Raw genomic sequence first — 13,709 nt, 5'->3', positions numbered from 1 at the left:
CAGATCTAAGCCAGATCTAAGAAAAGACCACTTAAAAGTCAATCATGCATATATGAGAGAGGATGAAGCCACAAAGTCTTCACCTTGGCTTAGAAGGTTGAGAAACTGGAGGAGGAGGCAGAGGAGAAGGAGATCTAAGAGGAGATCCATCAGAATCAGATCCCATCTCAACCAGAGGCAAAGGAGGCGGCGCAGACATCTTGGCTGGACAAGGAAGCTTCAGCGGAAAGAGAGACTTGGAGGATGGTGGTGGCCGCGGCAAGGAGAGAGAGAGACACGACCAGGAGAGAGAAAAAAGAAGAAGAAAACGCAGGGAGAGAGAGGAAGAGAGCAGCTCGGCGCAGAGAAGAGAGAATGAGAGAAAAAAGTGGCTAGGGTTGTTTAGAAGCTTAATGAGGGTTTTAAGGATTTAATTAGGTATTTATATGGAGGTTTAATAGGTGGACTGGGCTTAATGGGCTCTTAAGTTTTAAGGATTTAATTAGGTATTTATATGGAGGTTTAATATGTGGACTAGGCTTAATGGGTTCTTAAGAGGAATTAGAAAAGGTCCAAATAAAAAGAAAAAGGAAATAGAGATGATTTAATTTAATAAAACCAGAATTAGGAAACTGGTAACATCCGATCTTTGGTTAACCAAGAGTCGGGATGTTACAATCTTCCCCCTTACACAGGATTTGTCCTCGAATCCTAAGAGAGAAGTTCCTGAAAGAAACTTCGAAGGCTAAAGACCAAGAGAAACAAAAGCGCAAAAGACAAGAGGAGCTTGGTCGCAGAAGAGAAGGAAATCAGAAATGAACTCAGGAAATAGAAGCAGTAAATGAAATTTTTTAAAAAAAATGGGATTAGAAGGAAAGGTAAAAATAAAATTAGAAGTGGAATCAAGCGAAAAGGCAGATTGGAATTAGAAGGACTCATAAATAAAATCAGAAAAGGAATTAGAAGTGAATCATGGCACCAGAAAAGATAATGGCGAGGAAAGAAAAAGCAGAAGGGAAGCCATAAGACACATGGCGCCAAAAAGGAATTGAAGGCTAAGGGTTTAGAACGCAGAGTGATCAACAGAATCGTGTAGGAAGGAAAGTTTAAGGTATTATGCAATTTAAAACACTTTAGAAATAAATCAAAACCTTTTTCTTATTAACTTAAAATGAGGAGTAGAACATATAGTTTTAAAAATACAAAATACTAGGAAACACCAACAAAGAACTCTAGCTAAGTCCTAATAACTAGATCTTAAAGCAATCAATCAATCAAATAGAACAGAATAAATAAAGAGTAAGTAGTTATACTCCTGAAAACAATTTTTCCTAATCACTATCAGCATCTTCAAGAAGATCATCTTCAGAGGGGTCTTCTTCGGAAGGATCTTCATCTTCATCCATTTTGCTGTCAGAAGAGATGTAGACAGGCCTTCCAGTCTGAAAGGATCTCTCTACCCACAAGGCTCTGTTGTAGACTTCCCTTACACGACTTCCTATGCCTCTGCCCATCTCCCTGATCATTGCCCTGAAGTTGGAATGCAGACCCTGGAAGAAGAAGTTAGCAAACTCTGAGCAGTGTAGGCCTCGGGTGCATGCTCCATTGCATTAACAAAATCTTGATGGTATTCTTGAAGCGTCCTGTCTGCCTGGATGGCAAACCCTCTCCAACCACCAAGTGGGTTCACCGGAGGAGCTCCTGGTGCTGTTGATGTCTTCAGGCATTAGCAGCATCGCCCATGCTCCACCATTTGCTGAGCAGCTGGCTTGCTCTCAGAAGGAGGCGCATGAACAGAACTAGGCTGCTGCAGAGTAGGAACTGAAGGGGCTCTCCTAGCCTGGTTCAGTCCACTTGTAGATGCCTCATGCACCTCATTACATCTCCAATGAGTGTACTGTAGGGTCACCCGGATAGCAGCAATTGTCCTCTTCCTGGCTGTCTCCTTGGTCCTATACCCAAATCTAGAAGAGGAAGGAAAAAAGAAAAAGGAAAAGAGAATCTATTAGATCAGCGTCTATAAGTTGTTGGTTGTTCTAGGTTTGAAAATATTTTAAAACATTTTTTAATAAAAAAGTTTTTCACAAACAGTTTTCTCTTTGAAAACAAAAACGGGCGCGACGACTTTAGAACGGAGCTAAAGTGATCTAATCCTGGGCTCTGATACCAATTGTAACATCCCTATCCCGGGCTCTTAAGAGGCAGGGAATCGAGAATATTAGATCGCCAGGAAAACGTCCAGGTAACAATCAACAACATAGACTTAGGCTGATCTATCAACTACACCCCTCTTCTTCCTTTGTCTTTCAGGTGTAGTTGATAGATCAGCTAAAGTCGATGTTATTGATTGTTACCTGGGCGTTTTCCTAGCGATGTGCTCACCAAATCGGATATCCTATCGAACTCGATTTGATAGCCGATCTAACATTCCCGGTTCCCCATTTCTTAAGAGCCCGGGATAGGGATGCTACAGAAAAACTGTTAAATCTATTATGTCACCAAATCAAACACATTATTGCTCTCCATCTTAGCTAGTTACATGTCTTCATCAACAACCAATATCATCTTCTAATTAAAAAAAATTAACTAGGAAAACATAAATAATCATATTTATTATATATTGGACTAGAAGCATATTACAGTTAGAGAAATAAATCACCGTTTCGTACTTCGTATATATATTTATATACAATACCACTTTGTAAGCCTATATTTAATGAAAATCATATGAATAAAGAAAAAATATATGTATATTTTAAGAAAATCAATGGTGAGATTCACCCCACATATCCATGAGATAACTCTTACAACTACTAGTATTAAGAGACCAAGATTCATGATCTAACCATTTTCTTCTCTTCTGTATTGTCCTCAACGATTCTTGTTTCTGTTCTTCTTCTTGTTGCTCGTATGAAGATGTCTCAATCTTCTTGAGATTGTGTCTGTATTCAACAACTACTTGTTCAAACACTTCGACCTCAAACATGTTCATCTTCACCTTAGGGTTTATGTGATCCCTCACAAACGCAAACGCCAATTGGTCTCGCGGGTTAAACGCTTCTAACTCGTTGAACATAAAGCACGAGAACAGGTTGCTTCTTACCCCGTGTCTTCTTAGTATCAATGCACTGTCTGGTACATCTAATTTAAATAGTATAAAAATAACAAATGTCATTTAAACACAAAACATCAACAAAAATTTGAATTCAAATATCAGTTTTCATTACAATTAACATGACAAATAATAAATTTTAAGAACATAAAGATCGAATGAATATAAGCTTATAAAGATATTATCATACCTATATAAAAAATAGTATCACCCCTACATAAAAAATGAAAATATACAAGTTGGTCCGTTTTCATGTCTGTGCATTTTAAATGACGTAATAATCTTCACTTAGACAGACCAAAACCATCGAACAACTTGCTTTTGGGACCCTCACTTGATTTTATAACATGTCTTTCTCTATCTCATATTCTCATTGATGTGTTATATTATGGGACCACGTCGTCAATTCTTTGATTGAAACTATGATTTTATTTTATTTTTAAAGGAATATGTCAAAAAAGAAAAAAAAAATCTATAGCTAGAAGATGTTAAGCAAAAACACTAGTTTTGTAATCCATTAGATCCTAAAATGTTTTCTGTTGTTTGTAATCGTATTTTCTTATGCTATATTCCAGAGCTTCTATAATCAACTACATAATGATATTGATAATAACAAATCAGTTACTAAAGGATCAAGTTATATCTCTACAAATTGAATAATTGAAAGCATGGTTTTCATGATTACCCGTGGCTTCAATTTTGAAAAGTCACAAGTAAAAAGAACATAACCTAACCAACTAAAGCCAATCTTCATGCAGAAGACATGACTCTTTAGTCTTTATTGCAAAGACACAAGAGTACACACCAACATTCTAGACAAAGAAAGGTATATGTTTTTCTTAAGATGTTTACGTCAATATTATTATCATATTTAACAAGGGAATTACATTTATACAGAAAATCAACCTTAGACCATATATATATATATATATATATATCAAAAGCATTACTTGAAAAGAAATCGAATAATTTCAAGTTTTTTAATAGTATATATAATAGTTGTGATAATAATTTTTTTTTTGAAAATACACGTTATGAATAAAAACCACTCACTCATCCTTAAAATTTTATAAAAGAAAATGGCTTCACAGAAAACAAAGTTAAAGTCTAAGAAAGTAATTTGAAAATAAATATCATCATAAGCTTGCACAATTGAGTCTTGATTCCACTATCTAATTAATTATGCGTATATATATGTACAGAATCAATAGTTAATACTTTCAGATTACTATATTAGATTCTATGTTGTATGAAACCTTACCTAACCGTCCTTAATACGGGCAAAGAATATTTGTATAATTTTAAAGCTTGTTCGTTATGATTTAGGGAAGATTTTATTACCCGTGGGATATGGCAACTTATGAGAGCTCCAAGGCTTTAAACCATGCTCACAATAAGTCTCCATTTGCATCCTTAGCCCTTGAACATCTCCCCATTTCTTCCACCTCGCAGTAGCCATCGCTTCCTCCATTGTATTCACAAAAAATGGATGTTTAGATATGGCCATATCGGCCTCAGGAACTACTAACATCGAATGAATTAGAAGTAGAGGATCGATCATGAGCTGGATTTTTGCGTCGATCCATATACTAAACTTGGAACTTGGAAACAATCTATGTATTAGATACTTTGGTATAACACCGTTCATAGCCGGATTAACGTATAGGCTTTCGGATTTTGAGATTTTGATGATTCTCCATGCTCCAACTCTAGAACCTCTTGGATTGTTGTTTTTTGAGATGACATTGTGGTGATAGAGTGAATTTAATGTCTTATCGTCGATGAACATGTAGAAACAAACGGTTTCTAAGGTTTTAACTCCGAGTCCCACTGGTTGTCTAATCTTGTCATGGTCGTTAAATATGGCTGATGCAACTACTAGTCCACATTTCTCCATCTCAGCTCTATCTACCAAATCAGAGAACAAATAAAGTTAAATATATAGAGGGATAAATAAAAACTAAAATTTAATGCGATGTGGTAAAAAATCTCAAAAAATGATTTAAGAATTAAATAAATTCTCAAAAATATTTCTAGTAGAATCATTGAAAACAAAGAAAATCCAATCCAACATAGACACTAAAGATGCAAACAAAAAAATATTATGATCCGGTTTATGTTTTGACTAAATAAAATTATAAGGATATATTGTTGGATAATTAAGCTATATTTCATAATCCGGTTACTGGTTCAACCGGTTGATTTTTAACCTAAATGATGAAAATCTCACCGGAATTGCTGATCGGAAAATCTCTGAAGAAGCCGCACGGGACTTCGACGTCATTTTTCGAATGATTGAAATAAGAAAATCTCTTCTGGGCACTGAAATTACCACCGAAAGTTTCACTTTTTCCATTAATGTATCTCAAATTCTCCGATGATGATGATGATGATGAATCGCTACATATACTCTGTATCTCCTTCAAAACAGTCCAGTAATCTGATTCAAATAAAACAGCAATATTTTTTTTTTGGTTTTAAACAACAAATAAAATTCTTTAATAAAAGCAAATAACAATGTTCGATTCTGATAAGCATTCCGAAAGGAACTCAGAACATTTATCAAAAAATAAAGAAAAAAAAACTAAAGAAGAATTTGATGAATTTTGTTAAGTTTAATTACCTGAGAAGAAAACAGGGGAAGAACAAGAAGATCGGTGAGTGGGAAGAGCGTATTTGTGTTCACCGTAAGAAGAAGGATAAGAGAAATTTTTGGTTTGAATCGGATCGAACGGTGAGTATCGAAAGACGCATTGGTTTCTTGAGAGAGAGACGTATAGAAACAGAGAAAGTGTGGTGAATAAGTAGAGAAGTGAAAAACAGAGGAGCTTTGATCGGACACAGAGAGGCGGAGATGCGGTGACGCTGATGAATTTTCCCATCGGAGAAGAAGATTTATGGTTTATGATTCATTTTGGTGTTTTTTTTTTAAAAAAAAAATTCTTTGGCATTTAGTGTTTGAAGGTGGAGAAGAAGGAAAGGAGGATCTTCATTTGAGTTTGTGCTGATGGATAAAACTGGAAGTTAGAAACTTCAGCAGCTTTTTATGGTAAAGCGTTACTGACAAAAATAATAATAATTTGTTATTTAGGAAAAGTAGAAAATCTTTATAAAATAATTAAAAATCTTTTTTTTTTCTATATTTTGCGTAGGATTTCTATATTATTACGATGTGAATTTTGGGAGGAAGATTAACAAAAAAAAAAAAAACTGAGATATTCCTCAATGACTCCCTCATGTGCCCACATGATGAAGCAATAGTTTTTTCAGTTCTTCAGTCTTGTAATGATTTCTCAAACGGTGCAGAAGAGATTCACAATATGTAGTTCCTTTTTATTAACCATGCCAAAATCATACTGAAGATTATGATCCAAATTATATGTTTTTTATTCGGATAGTTTCGAATTAAAAAAAAAAATTCAGTTTCAACACAAAAAAAGTTTATAGATTTTTGTTTTTCTAATGCTAAGTGAATCAAAACTCAAGCTTCATATATGAGATAAGATAAGTCGACATTGCTGAAAGTTGAAACATTTTTAATGTATTTTACTTTTTTGTCAAACAGATTAATATGCAAATAACGTGCCACACGTAGAACCGATCGTCCTAGTTCGGTATATTATGAGTAAAATTGTCCCATGATAAGCGTGTTGAAAGAAGAATCGTTTATTGTGTAGTCGTTTGTGAAACCGGTTTGCTGTGTTTTCAAGCGTTACATAAAGTTAGTTTTGGTCAGTTTTTTTAGTGATAACATCTTCATTTGTCAGAAGTAATTTGTTTAAGTATTTTTAAATGGTAATGTAACAGAAAAAAAGGATTTTAAGATCAACAAAAGATTTTTGCTTTTGTATGAGTATGAATTTATTTTTTGTTTGTTTGGGCCTTAATTTGAACAACCATTGTTAAACTGGTAAACTACGTTTCACGGTGGAGAATAAAAGGAAACAAAGAAGCGTGGTAACGATGACCATCAAACCATAATTTAACACCATTCGACTTGAAATATCCATCTGAAGGAACATTCAAATATTCAATGCATACGAAGATCGATGAAATAATTTCATGGTCAAGAAAGTATCGAACATCTCTTTTGCCTCATCGACACTCCTCTTAGTACAAAATTCAGACACCAATATATAAAAAATGTAATATTTCCATACCAAGTAGTGGATTATCCATAACATCGATCATATGGTCAAAAATAATCTCCTTAGCTTTCAAAAGCTTCCCCTTCTCTAAGACTCTAATAAGACACATTTCAATGATATCACCTATTTCATCTCCATTCACGATTCTATGTTCGTTCATGTCTTTCAACACCGTCACTCCATTAATCGAAAATTCAACAGTTCAGAACTTATAACACACTTACATTTAGAACCAGTTAGGCTTAACGAAATTTTTTTCACAGTGTCAATAACACATTTTGATCAACTATCACATGTATTGTTTTTTTTTTTAAAAAAAAAAAATAAGTGCATTGTGTAAACACAAACACTATACATTTTTGACGCAATAAAAAAATAAGTTAGATATGATTTCACAAAAATTCAATAAAAAGTAATAAAAAAAATTCTTACTTTGTTATAAGTTTATATGGTTATATCAAATTCTAAGAAATATATCAACTTATAAAATTAATTGGATCATACTTTTGAAAAATACTTTAATATGCTTTCTTATTCTTTTATCAAAATATATTATTTTGAACTGGTACAAATCGAAACCAACTTGGAAAAATAATTGAAAATGTAGATCAATCATATTATTTAATTTATCATATAATTTTTATAGTATAAGTTTAATCATTTTAGGAAATGTAAATTAAGCATATACAGTATATATCTCTGCACATGGTTAATATCAAAATTGTTCTAAAATTTTTTCGGTCTATTTTCGCGAATTTCGCGTAGGTCTGAGAGAGAGAGAGAGAGCACAGTGCTTTCTTTGAAAGGGTTAATTGGGACATGTCTTCTTCTTCTTCATCTTCTTCCTCTTGATCCTCTCACCCATTTTTTCATGTCTCTTCCAACCAAACGCTCTACTTGCTCCTCCGCTTCTCCTGCCTCCACCGACTCCTCTTACTCTTCTCCCCCTCCGATGAAAAAGGCCAAGAACGGCCTCCACACTCCTTCCTCTCAGCCTAACGCCGCCGACAAGGTTGGCTTCCCCATGGAGGATGATGCAACTCCCGCCGCCGCGAATCTCTCTCGGAAGAAAGCTACACTCCCCCAGCCTAGTAAGAAGCTCGTCATCAAGCTCAATAAAGGTATTCGCGCGATTTTTGATCGTAATCGGAATTTTATTCGAAAAATCTTAGGATTTATTTGGATATTATGTAAATGGATGCTTTTGATTAATTGGAAATGGACTCTATTTACGATTTATTAGTAGCTTAGATTTCTCGATTTTAGGGTTTTATATAGGCTTGCTGGATAATTACTTGCGATTGATGGGGATTTTGTGTGGTTTTTAGTGTTAGATTGCAGCGGAATTCACTGTAAATCGAGTCTCACTGTTGATTTTGATGTGGATGAGTGATAAGGTTTTTTTTGCTTTTTCTTAGAGCCTGAGTCTCTTTGTCTAGCTGATCTGGGAGTTTAAGATCCGGAATTTTGTTATGTACAATCTAGTTGTCTTCTTTCTCAATGAAGATTGGTTTGCCATTGAAAAAAATCTTGAGAATTATGGAGAATCGTCATTAGTAGATTGGCTATAGCAATTGTGAGGATGTGGATAAAAACCATTTTTTTGTAATTTAAAGGTTTCTGATTGTATCGTTTGTATTGAAGCCAAACCGAGTCTACCAACAAACTTTGAAGAGATTACCTGGGAAAAGCTGCAGTCAGCTATTAGAGCTATATTCCTGAAAAAGCCTGTTTCTTTTGATCTCGAGAGGCTTTACCAGGTAAGGCTACTTGTAAATTTTCTAGCTTTCTTTTGTAGGGCGCTTCTTGTCGAATGTGAGAATGTTTTACTGATGAAAAAAATGTTGACTTTTTTTTTTGTTAGGCTGTTGATAATCTTTGCTTGCATAAGCTGGAAGGAAAGCTTTACGAACGGATTGAAAAGGAGTGTGAAGAACACATTTCTGCAGCTTTACAATCTTTAGTTGGCCAAGACACTGATCTGTCTGTTTTCTTGTCGCTTGTTGAGAACTGCTGGCAAGATTTCTGTGACCAGATGCTAATGATCCGTAGCATAGCCTTGTCTCTGGATCGGAAATATGTGATACAAAACCCAAATGTACGTTCATTATGGGAGATGGGCCTACAACTTTTTCGGAAGCATCTCGCTCTGTCCCCTGAAGTTGAGCAGAGGACAGTTACTGCTCTCTTAAGAATGATTGAAAAGGAAAGGTAATTTTGTACTAATTCAGGTCTTTTAAAATTAAAAATATAAGAAGCAATGTTAATTTTGTCATATTGGGAATTTATTTTCACAAAGCCACCCTTTGCCTTAGTTGTCTTGCTTCTGAGTGAATCATTTGAAGTTTTGGACGGTCTGTGAACTATTTCTGTCTTGCAGTGATATTTAGTTATAGCCTTCTAGGTAAAATCTCAGGACAAATGAGCACTATTGTAAGTCATTTATATATTAGACAATGTTTTCACCTGAATGTACTGACCTTTCTTGCATGACATTGGTCCTGCAGATTAGCTGAAGCTGTTAATAGGACACTACTAAGCCATCTTTTAAAGATGTTTACTTCATTGGGAATATATACGGAAAGCTTTGAGAAACATTTCCTTGAATGCACTTCTGAATTTTATGCTGCTGAAGGAATGAAATACATGCAGCAGTATGACGTTGCCGAGTACCTGAAGCATGTCGAGGTGCCTTGCATGACTTCATATAATTTATCCTAATGATAAGCTGCAGTACAGGTTATAAGTTGATCTGGTCTCTCTAAGGTTTCTACTGGTGATTGGTGCAGGGAAGGTTGCATGAAGAGAATGAAAGATGCATACTGTACATAGATGCAGGAACCAGGAAACCGTTGATAGCAACTATCGAAAAGCAACTTCTCGAGCGTCATATACTTGCTGTTATTGATAAGGTTTATCTCTCGTCATCCTTTTGGTTGTGTGCAAAAATTTTGATTTGCTAAAGCTTATTTTATCTCTAAACACTTCCAGGGTTTCTCACCATTAATGGATGGACGTCGTACGGAGGACCTCCAGAGGATGTACACCCTGTTTTCTAGGGTCAATGCACTTGAGTCTCTGAGGCAGGCGCTAAGTTCCTACATTCGGAAAACTGGGCATAAGATCGTTATGGATGAAGAGAAAGACAAAGATATGGTACAATCACTATTGGACTTCAAGGCTTCTCTTGATATAGTATGGGAAGAGAGCTTTTGCAAGAATGAATCATTTGGCAACACCATCAAAGATTCATTTGAGCATCTGATAAATCTTCGCCAGGTATTGAATATTTATTTGCTTGATTATTGCCATCTTTTGCTAAAATTTGTACTTTCAAATAAAAGCAACATCCTGATTATTTTGGAAATGTCAACCTTATAATTACATTGCTGAATTTTGTGGGCTTTATAGCAATCTAGAGATTATCATTGCTCTTTATCCACTGTATTGCTACAATATTTTTTGTTGAAACATTTGTGGGCACTGGGTATAATTGTCAAATTTAATTTCGATATCGGGCTTCTGTTTGGGGCGCTGAAACTAATTGCAGTTGTGTTGTTGCTAGTGTTCATCACTTCGAATACAAAATAGTCTTGACCAATTTTATCCAGTATTTGGTCATAACTCTAGTCTTGAGCACTAGTTTTCCTTCGTAATATCAAGAATCCTTTTGACAAAAGTTCACATTACCATTCTGCTCAGTAGTGATTCACCGTATTAATTATAGAAGTTTCAAGTTTGCACATTAGCATGCGCCCCCAAGTAATTTACTTCTTATACTCGTCTGTTTTTCAGAATCGGCGAGCTGAACTTATCGCTAAGTTTTTGGATGAGAAGCTCCGTGCTGGAAATAAGGGTACTTCTGAAGAAGAATTGGAGAGTACCCTTGAAAAAGTCTTGGTTTTGTTCAGATTTATCCAGGTCATCTATGATTTTTGACATCTAGTACTGTGTTTGTTTAAATAACTGCCTTCAGGCCATTCCATGGTCTGAAAAAACCATCTACTTGACCATTTAGATTCAGTTTGGTTGAAATTTTTTTATTTTTAATGATCAAAGGGTAAAGATGTGTTCGAAGCATTCTATAAAAAGGATCTTGCTAAGAGACTCCTGTTGGGAAAGAGTGCTTCAATTGATGCTGAGAAATCCATGATCTCTAAGGTTGAAGACAATTTCTTATTATCTCATTCTTACAGAAAAGTTTTCTTTATCGGTAACTTCTTACACACTGACCCAATTTTGGTGACACCTACAGCTGAAGACTGAGTGTGGTAGCCAGTTTACAAACAAGCTCGAAGGGATGTTCAAGGTTCTCTTTCTTTCTCATTCTCTATTTTTTTGAAAATGTTGGTCTTTAAGTTTTACTAAAGAAACAAACAACAGGATCTTAATTTTTTATTATCTTACAAGTATCCTAGCATTATATTCCAAGTTCAGGGTTTTTACTAGTCGGTACTGGTCTAATCTCAGACAAGATTGTTGGATGCTCTTGCAACATACCTACTTTAAGGAACCTATGTGCATGTACAACAATTATAATGAGCTTGTACTCCCTGTTTTCTTGAAATTTTCTCAGGATATTGAATTGTCAAAGGAAATCAATGAGTCATTCAAACAATCGTCTCAGGCCAGAACAAAACTGCCATCGGGAATTGAGATGAGTGTCCACGTTTTAACAACAGGGTATGTACTATGTATCAAATTCATCCAGGATTATACCGGATAGCATGCACTATATTTATAAAACTTGTTAACGTTCCATGTATAATGCAGGTACTGGCCAACATATCCACCTATGGATGTTAAGCTTCCTCATGAATTAAATGTCTATCAGGTTTTACAAGAAGTTCTGATATATTTTTCCTTTCCCGATGGGCTTTTTCTTACAAGCATTTTTTTCTAATTTATCTGTTTGTTTCGTAGGATATCTTCAAAGAGTTCTATTTGAGCAAGTACAGTGGGAGGAGGTTAATGTGGCAAAATTCATTAGGTCACTGTGTTTTGAAGGCAGATTTCTCCAAAGGCAAAAAAGAGCTTGCTGTTTCCCTGTTTCAGGTCAGTCAAATTTTCTCTTTTTCCCTTTTCGAGCATTTCCTGTCATTCCCCGCGTGTGAATCCATTGCTTAGAAGATGTGTTGTCTTTTAATGTCTCAGGCTGTTGTGTTGATGTTATTTAACGATGCAATGAAACTTAGCTTCGAAGACATAAAAGATTCCACTGGGATAGAGGACAAGGAACTGAGAAGAACTTTGCAGTCGCTTGCTTGTGGGAAAGTTCGTGTCCTGCAGAAGGTTAGGAAAAATCTGGACTCTGTTAACTCACCTTTCTACTAATGCAGAAACTACTGAGATCGTGGCTTTGCTTTTGTTTCCCCCCCCCCCCCCATCTTGATGCACATTATGTAAATGTTCTTGCAGTATCCAAAGGGAAGAGACGTACAAGACGGGGATGAATTTGATTTTAATGATACCTTTACAGCTCCTCTGTATCGCATCAAGGTACATCAATTTTTTTTCTGGTCGCCTCACTTCAAACTTTCTAGAATCTCGTAATAGTCTCTTGTTTCCCTTATGGCATAGAGTATGAACCAAATTATGATTTTTCTGGGTGCAGGTGAATGCAATCCAGATGAAAGAGACGGTAGAAGAGAACACGAGTACAACAGAGAGAGTATTCCAGGACCGACAATACCAGGTTTATTTCCTCTTCTGTTTCGTTTACAATTTGGTTCCTTGAAAAAGAGAAGATTTGACATAAATGACTTGCCCCATCGCATTCTTCTCTTACAGATCGATGCAGCCATTGTTCGAATTATGAAGACAAGAAAAGTCTTAAGCCATACTCTTCTAATCACTGAGCTCTTCCAACAGGTAACTTTCTTATATGTCTTTCTTGATGATGCCAAAACCCCTAAAATAAGATTAATAAAAAAAAAAACGGAACTATATCTTGAGCTAATGTTTCACTTGATGGACTGGATAAGTAACATGTTGGTTAATGAAAAAGAACGTGAAGTTCGTTACTCGGTCCAACCTTGATGTTGACCCTTGTTGCTATGGTGATGAGAGAGTTTCTTATTATTGTTCTTAACGTAATATACACTGTATGAAATGTATGGATTATGTTTTTGTGATTTTGCAGCTGAAATTTCCAATAAAACCGGCTGATCTGAAGAAGAGGATAGAAAGCCTGATCGATCGAGAATACTTGGAGAGGGACAAGAACAATCCTCAGATATATAATTATCTTGCTTAGAATCTCTCTCGTAAACACCTTCATAACATTTTCTTCTCTGTATATTTTATTCACAATCAGTGGTCGAATTTTCTTCTTCAATTTGGAAAAAAAAAAAAGAAAAAAAAGAACTCAGAGATTCCGATGATCTTTCTTGCCTTTTCGACTGATTTTATGTATATGCTTGTGAACCACGGCAAGCTTTTAACATGAAATAATTAAAACGAAAAGAGAA

The 13,709-nt window shown here is 35.3% G+C and overlaps 2 protein-coding genes across 4 annotated transcripts; one reads left to right on the top strand and one right to left on the bottom strand.

The window, feature by feature from the left end:
- Nucleotides 1-1,315: 1,315 nt before the first annotated feature.
- On the bottom strand, nt 1,316-6,077 carry LOC18016273. Of its 3 annotated transcripts, XM_024155177.1 has the most exons (5): nt 5,715-6,077; nt 5,322-5,531; nt 4,433-4,999; nt 2,826-3,120; nt 1,316-1,943 (listed from the first exon to the last, which is right to left on the bottom strand). In XM_024155177.1, coding segments are annotated over exons 1-5 (1,332 nt in total). In that variant the 5' UTR covers nt 5,974-6,077; the 3' UTR covers nt 1,316-1,942. The 3 variants fall into 3 exon arrangements, with proteins under 3 accessions (XP_024010945.1, XP_006398311.1, XP_024010944.1); XM_006398248.2 differs by lacking the exon at nt 1,316-1,943 and having other exon boundaries at nt 2,567-3,120; XM_024155176.1 differs by lacking the exon at nt 1,316-1,943 and having other exon boundaries at nt 2,567-3,111.
- A 1,912-nt stretch (nt 6,078-7,989) lies between these two features.
- On the top strand, nt 7,990-13,709 carry LOC18016272 (cullin-4). The gene is made up of 17 exons (XM_006398245.2): nt 7,990-8,360; nt 8,884-8,999; nt 9,104-9,450; nt 9,747-9,927; nt 10,029-10,151; nt 10,231-10,518; nt 11,035-11,160; nt 11,299-11,400; nt 11,495-11,548; nt 11,816-11,922; nt 12,013-12,073; nt 12,163-12,294; nt 12,394-12,531; nt 12,658-12,738; nt 12,854-12,934; nt 13,030-13,110; nt 13,382-13,709. The coding sequence occupies exons 1-17, from the start codon at nt 8,111-8,113 to the stop codon at nt 13,493-13,495; spliced, it is 2,382 nt and encodes a 793-aa protein (XP_006398308.1). The 5' UTR covers nt 7,990-8,110; the 3' UTR covers nt 13,496-13,709.

Source organism: Eutrema salsugineum, unplaced genomic scaffold (genome assembly GCF_000478725.1).
Source record: "Eutrema salsugineum unplaced genomic scaffold, Eutsalg1_0 scaffold_20, whole genome shotgun sequence".
Lineage (NCBI taxonomy): Eukaryota > Viridiplantae > Streptophyta > Magnoliopsida > Brassicales > Brassicaceae > Eutrema > Eutrema salsugineum.
The sequence above is the reverse complement of the archived record's forward strand: the minus strand, read 5'-3'. Positions and strand labels throughout refer to the sequence as shown.

Bases quoted from the DNA above. Each gene is read 5' to 3' on its own strand.
- LOC18016272 (XM_006398245.2), top strand. From the start codon at position 8,111: ATGTCTCTTCCAACCAAACGCTCTACTTGCTCCTCCGCTTCTCCTGCC. The intron at 8,361-8,883 runs GTATTCGCGCGA...TTTGTATTGAAG, and splicing joins CGTCATCAAGCTCAATAAAG to CCAAACCGAGTCTACCAACA. The intron at 13,111-13,381 runs GTAACTTTCTTA...GTGATTTTGCAG, and splicing joins TCACTGAGCTCTTCCAACAG to CTGAAATTTCCAATAAAACC.
- LOC18016273 (XM_006398248.2), bottom strand. From the start codon at position 5,973: ATGGGAAAATTCATCAGCGTCACCGCATCTCCGCCTCTCTGTGTCCGA. The intron at 5,000-5,321 runs GTGAGATTTTCA...CTGATTTGGTAG, and splicing joins TTTTCCGATCAGCAATTCCG to ATAGAGCTGAGATGGAGAAA. The intron at 3,121-4,432 runs GTAATAAAATCT...TATTTAAATTAG, and splicing joins TAAGTTGCCATATCCCACGG to ATGTACCAGACAGTGCATTG.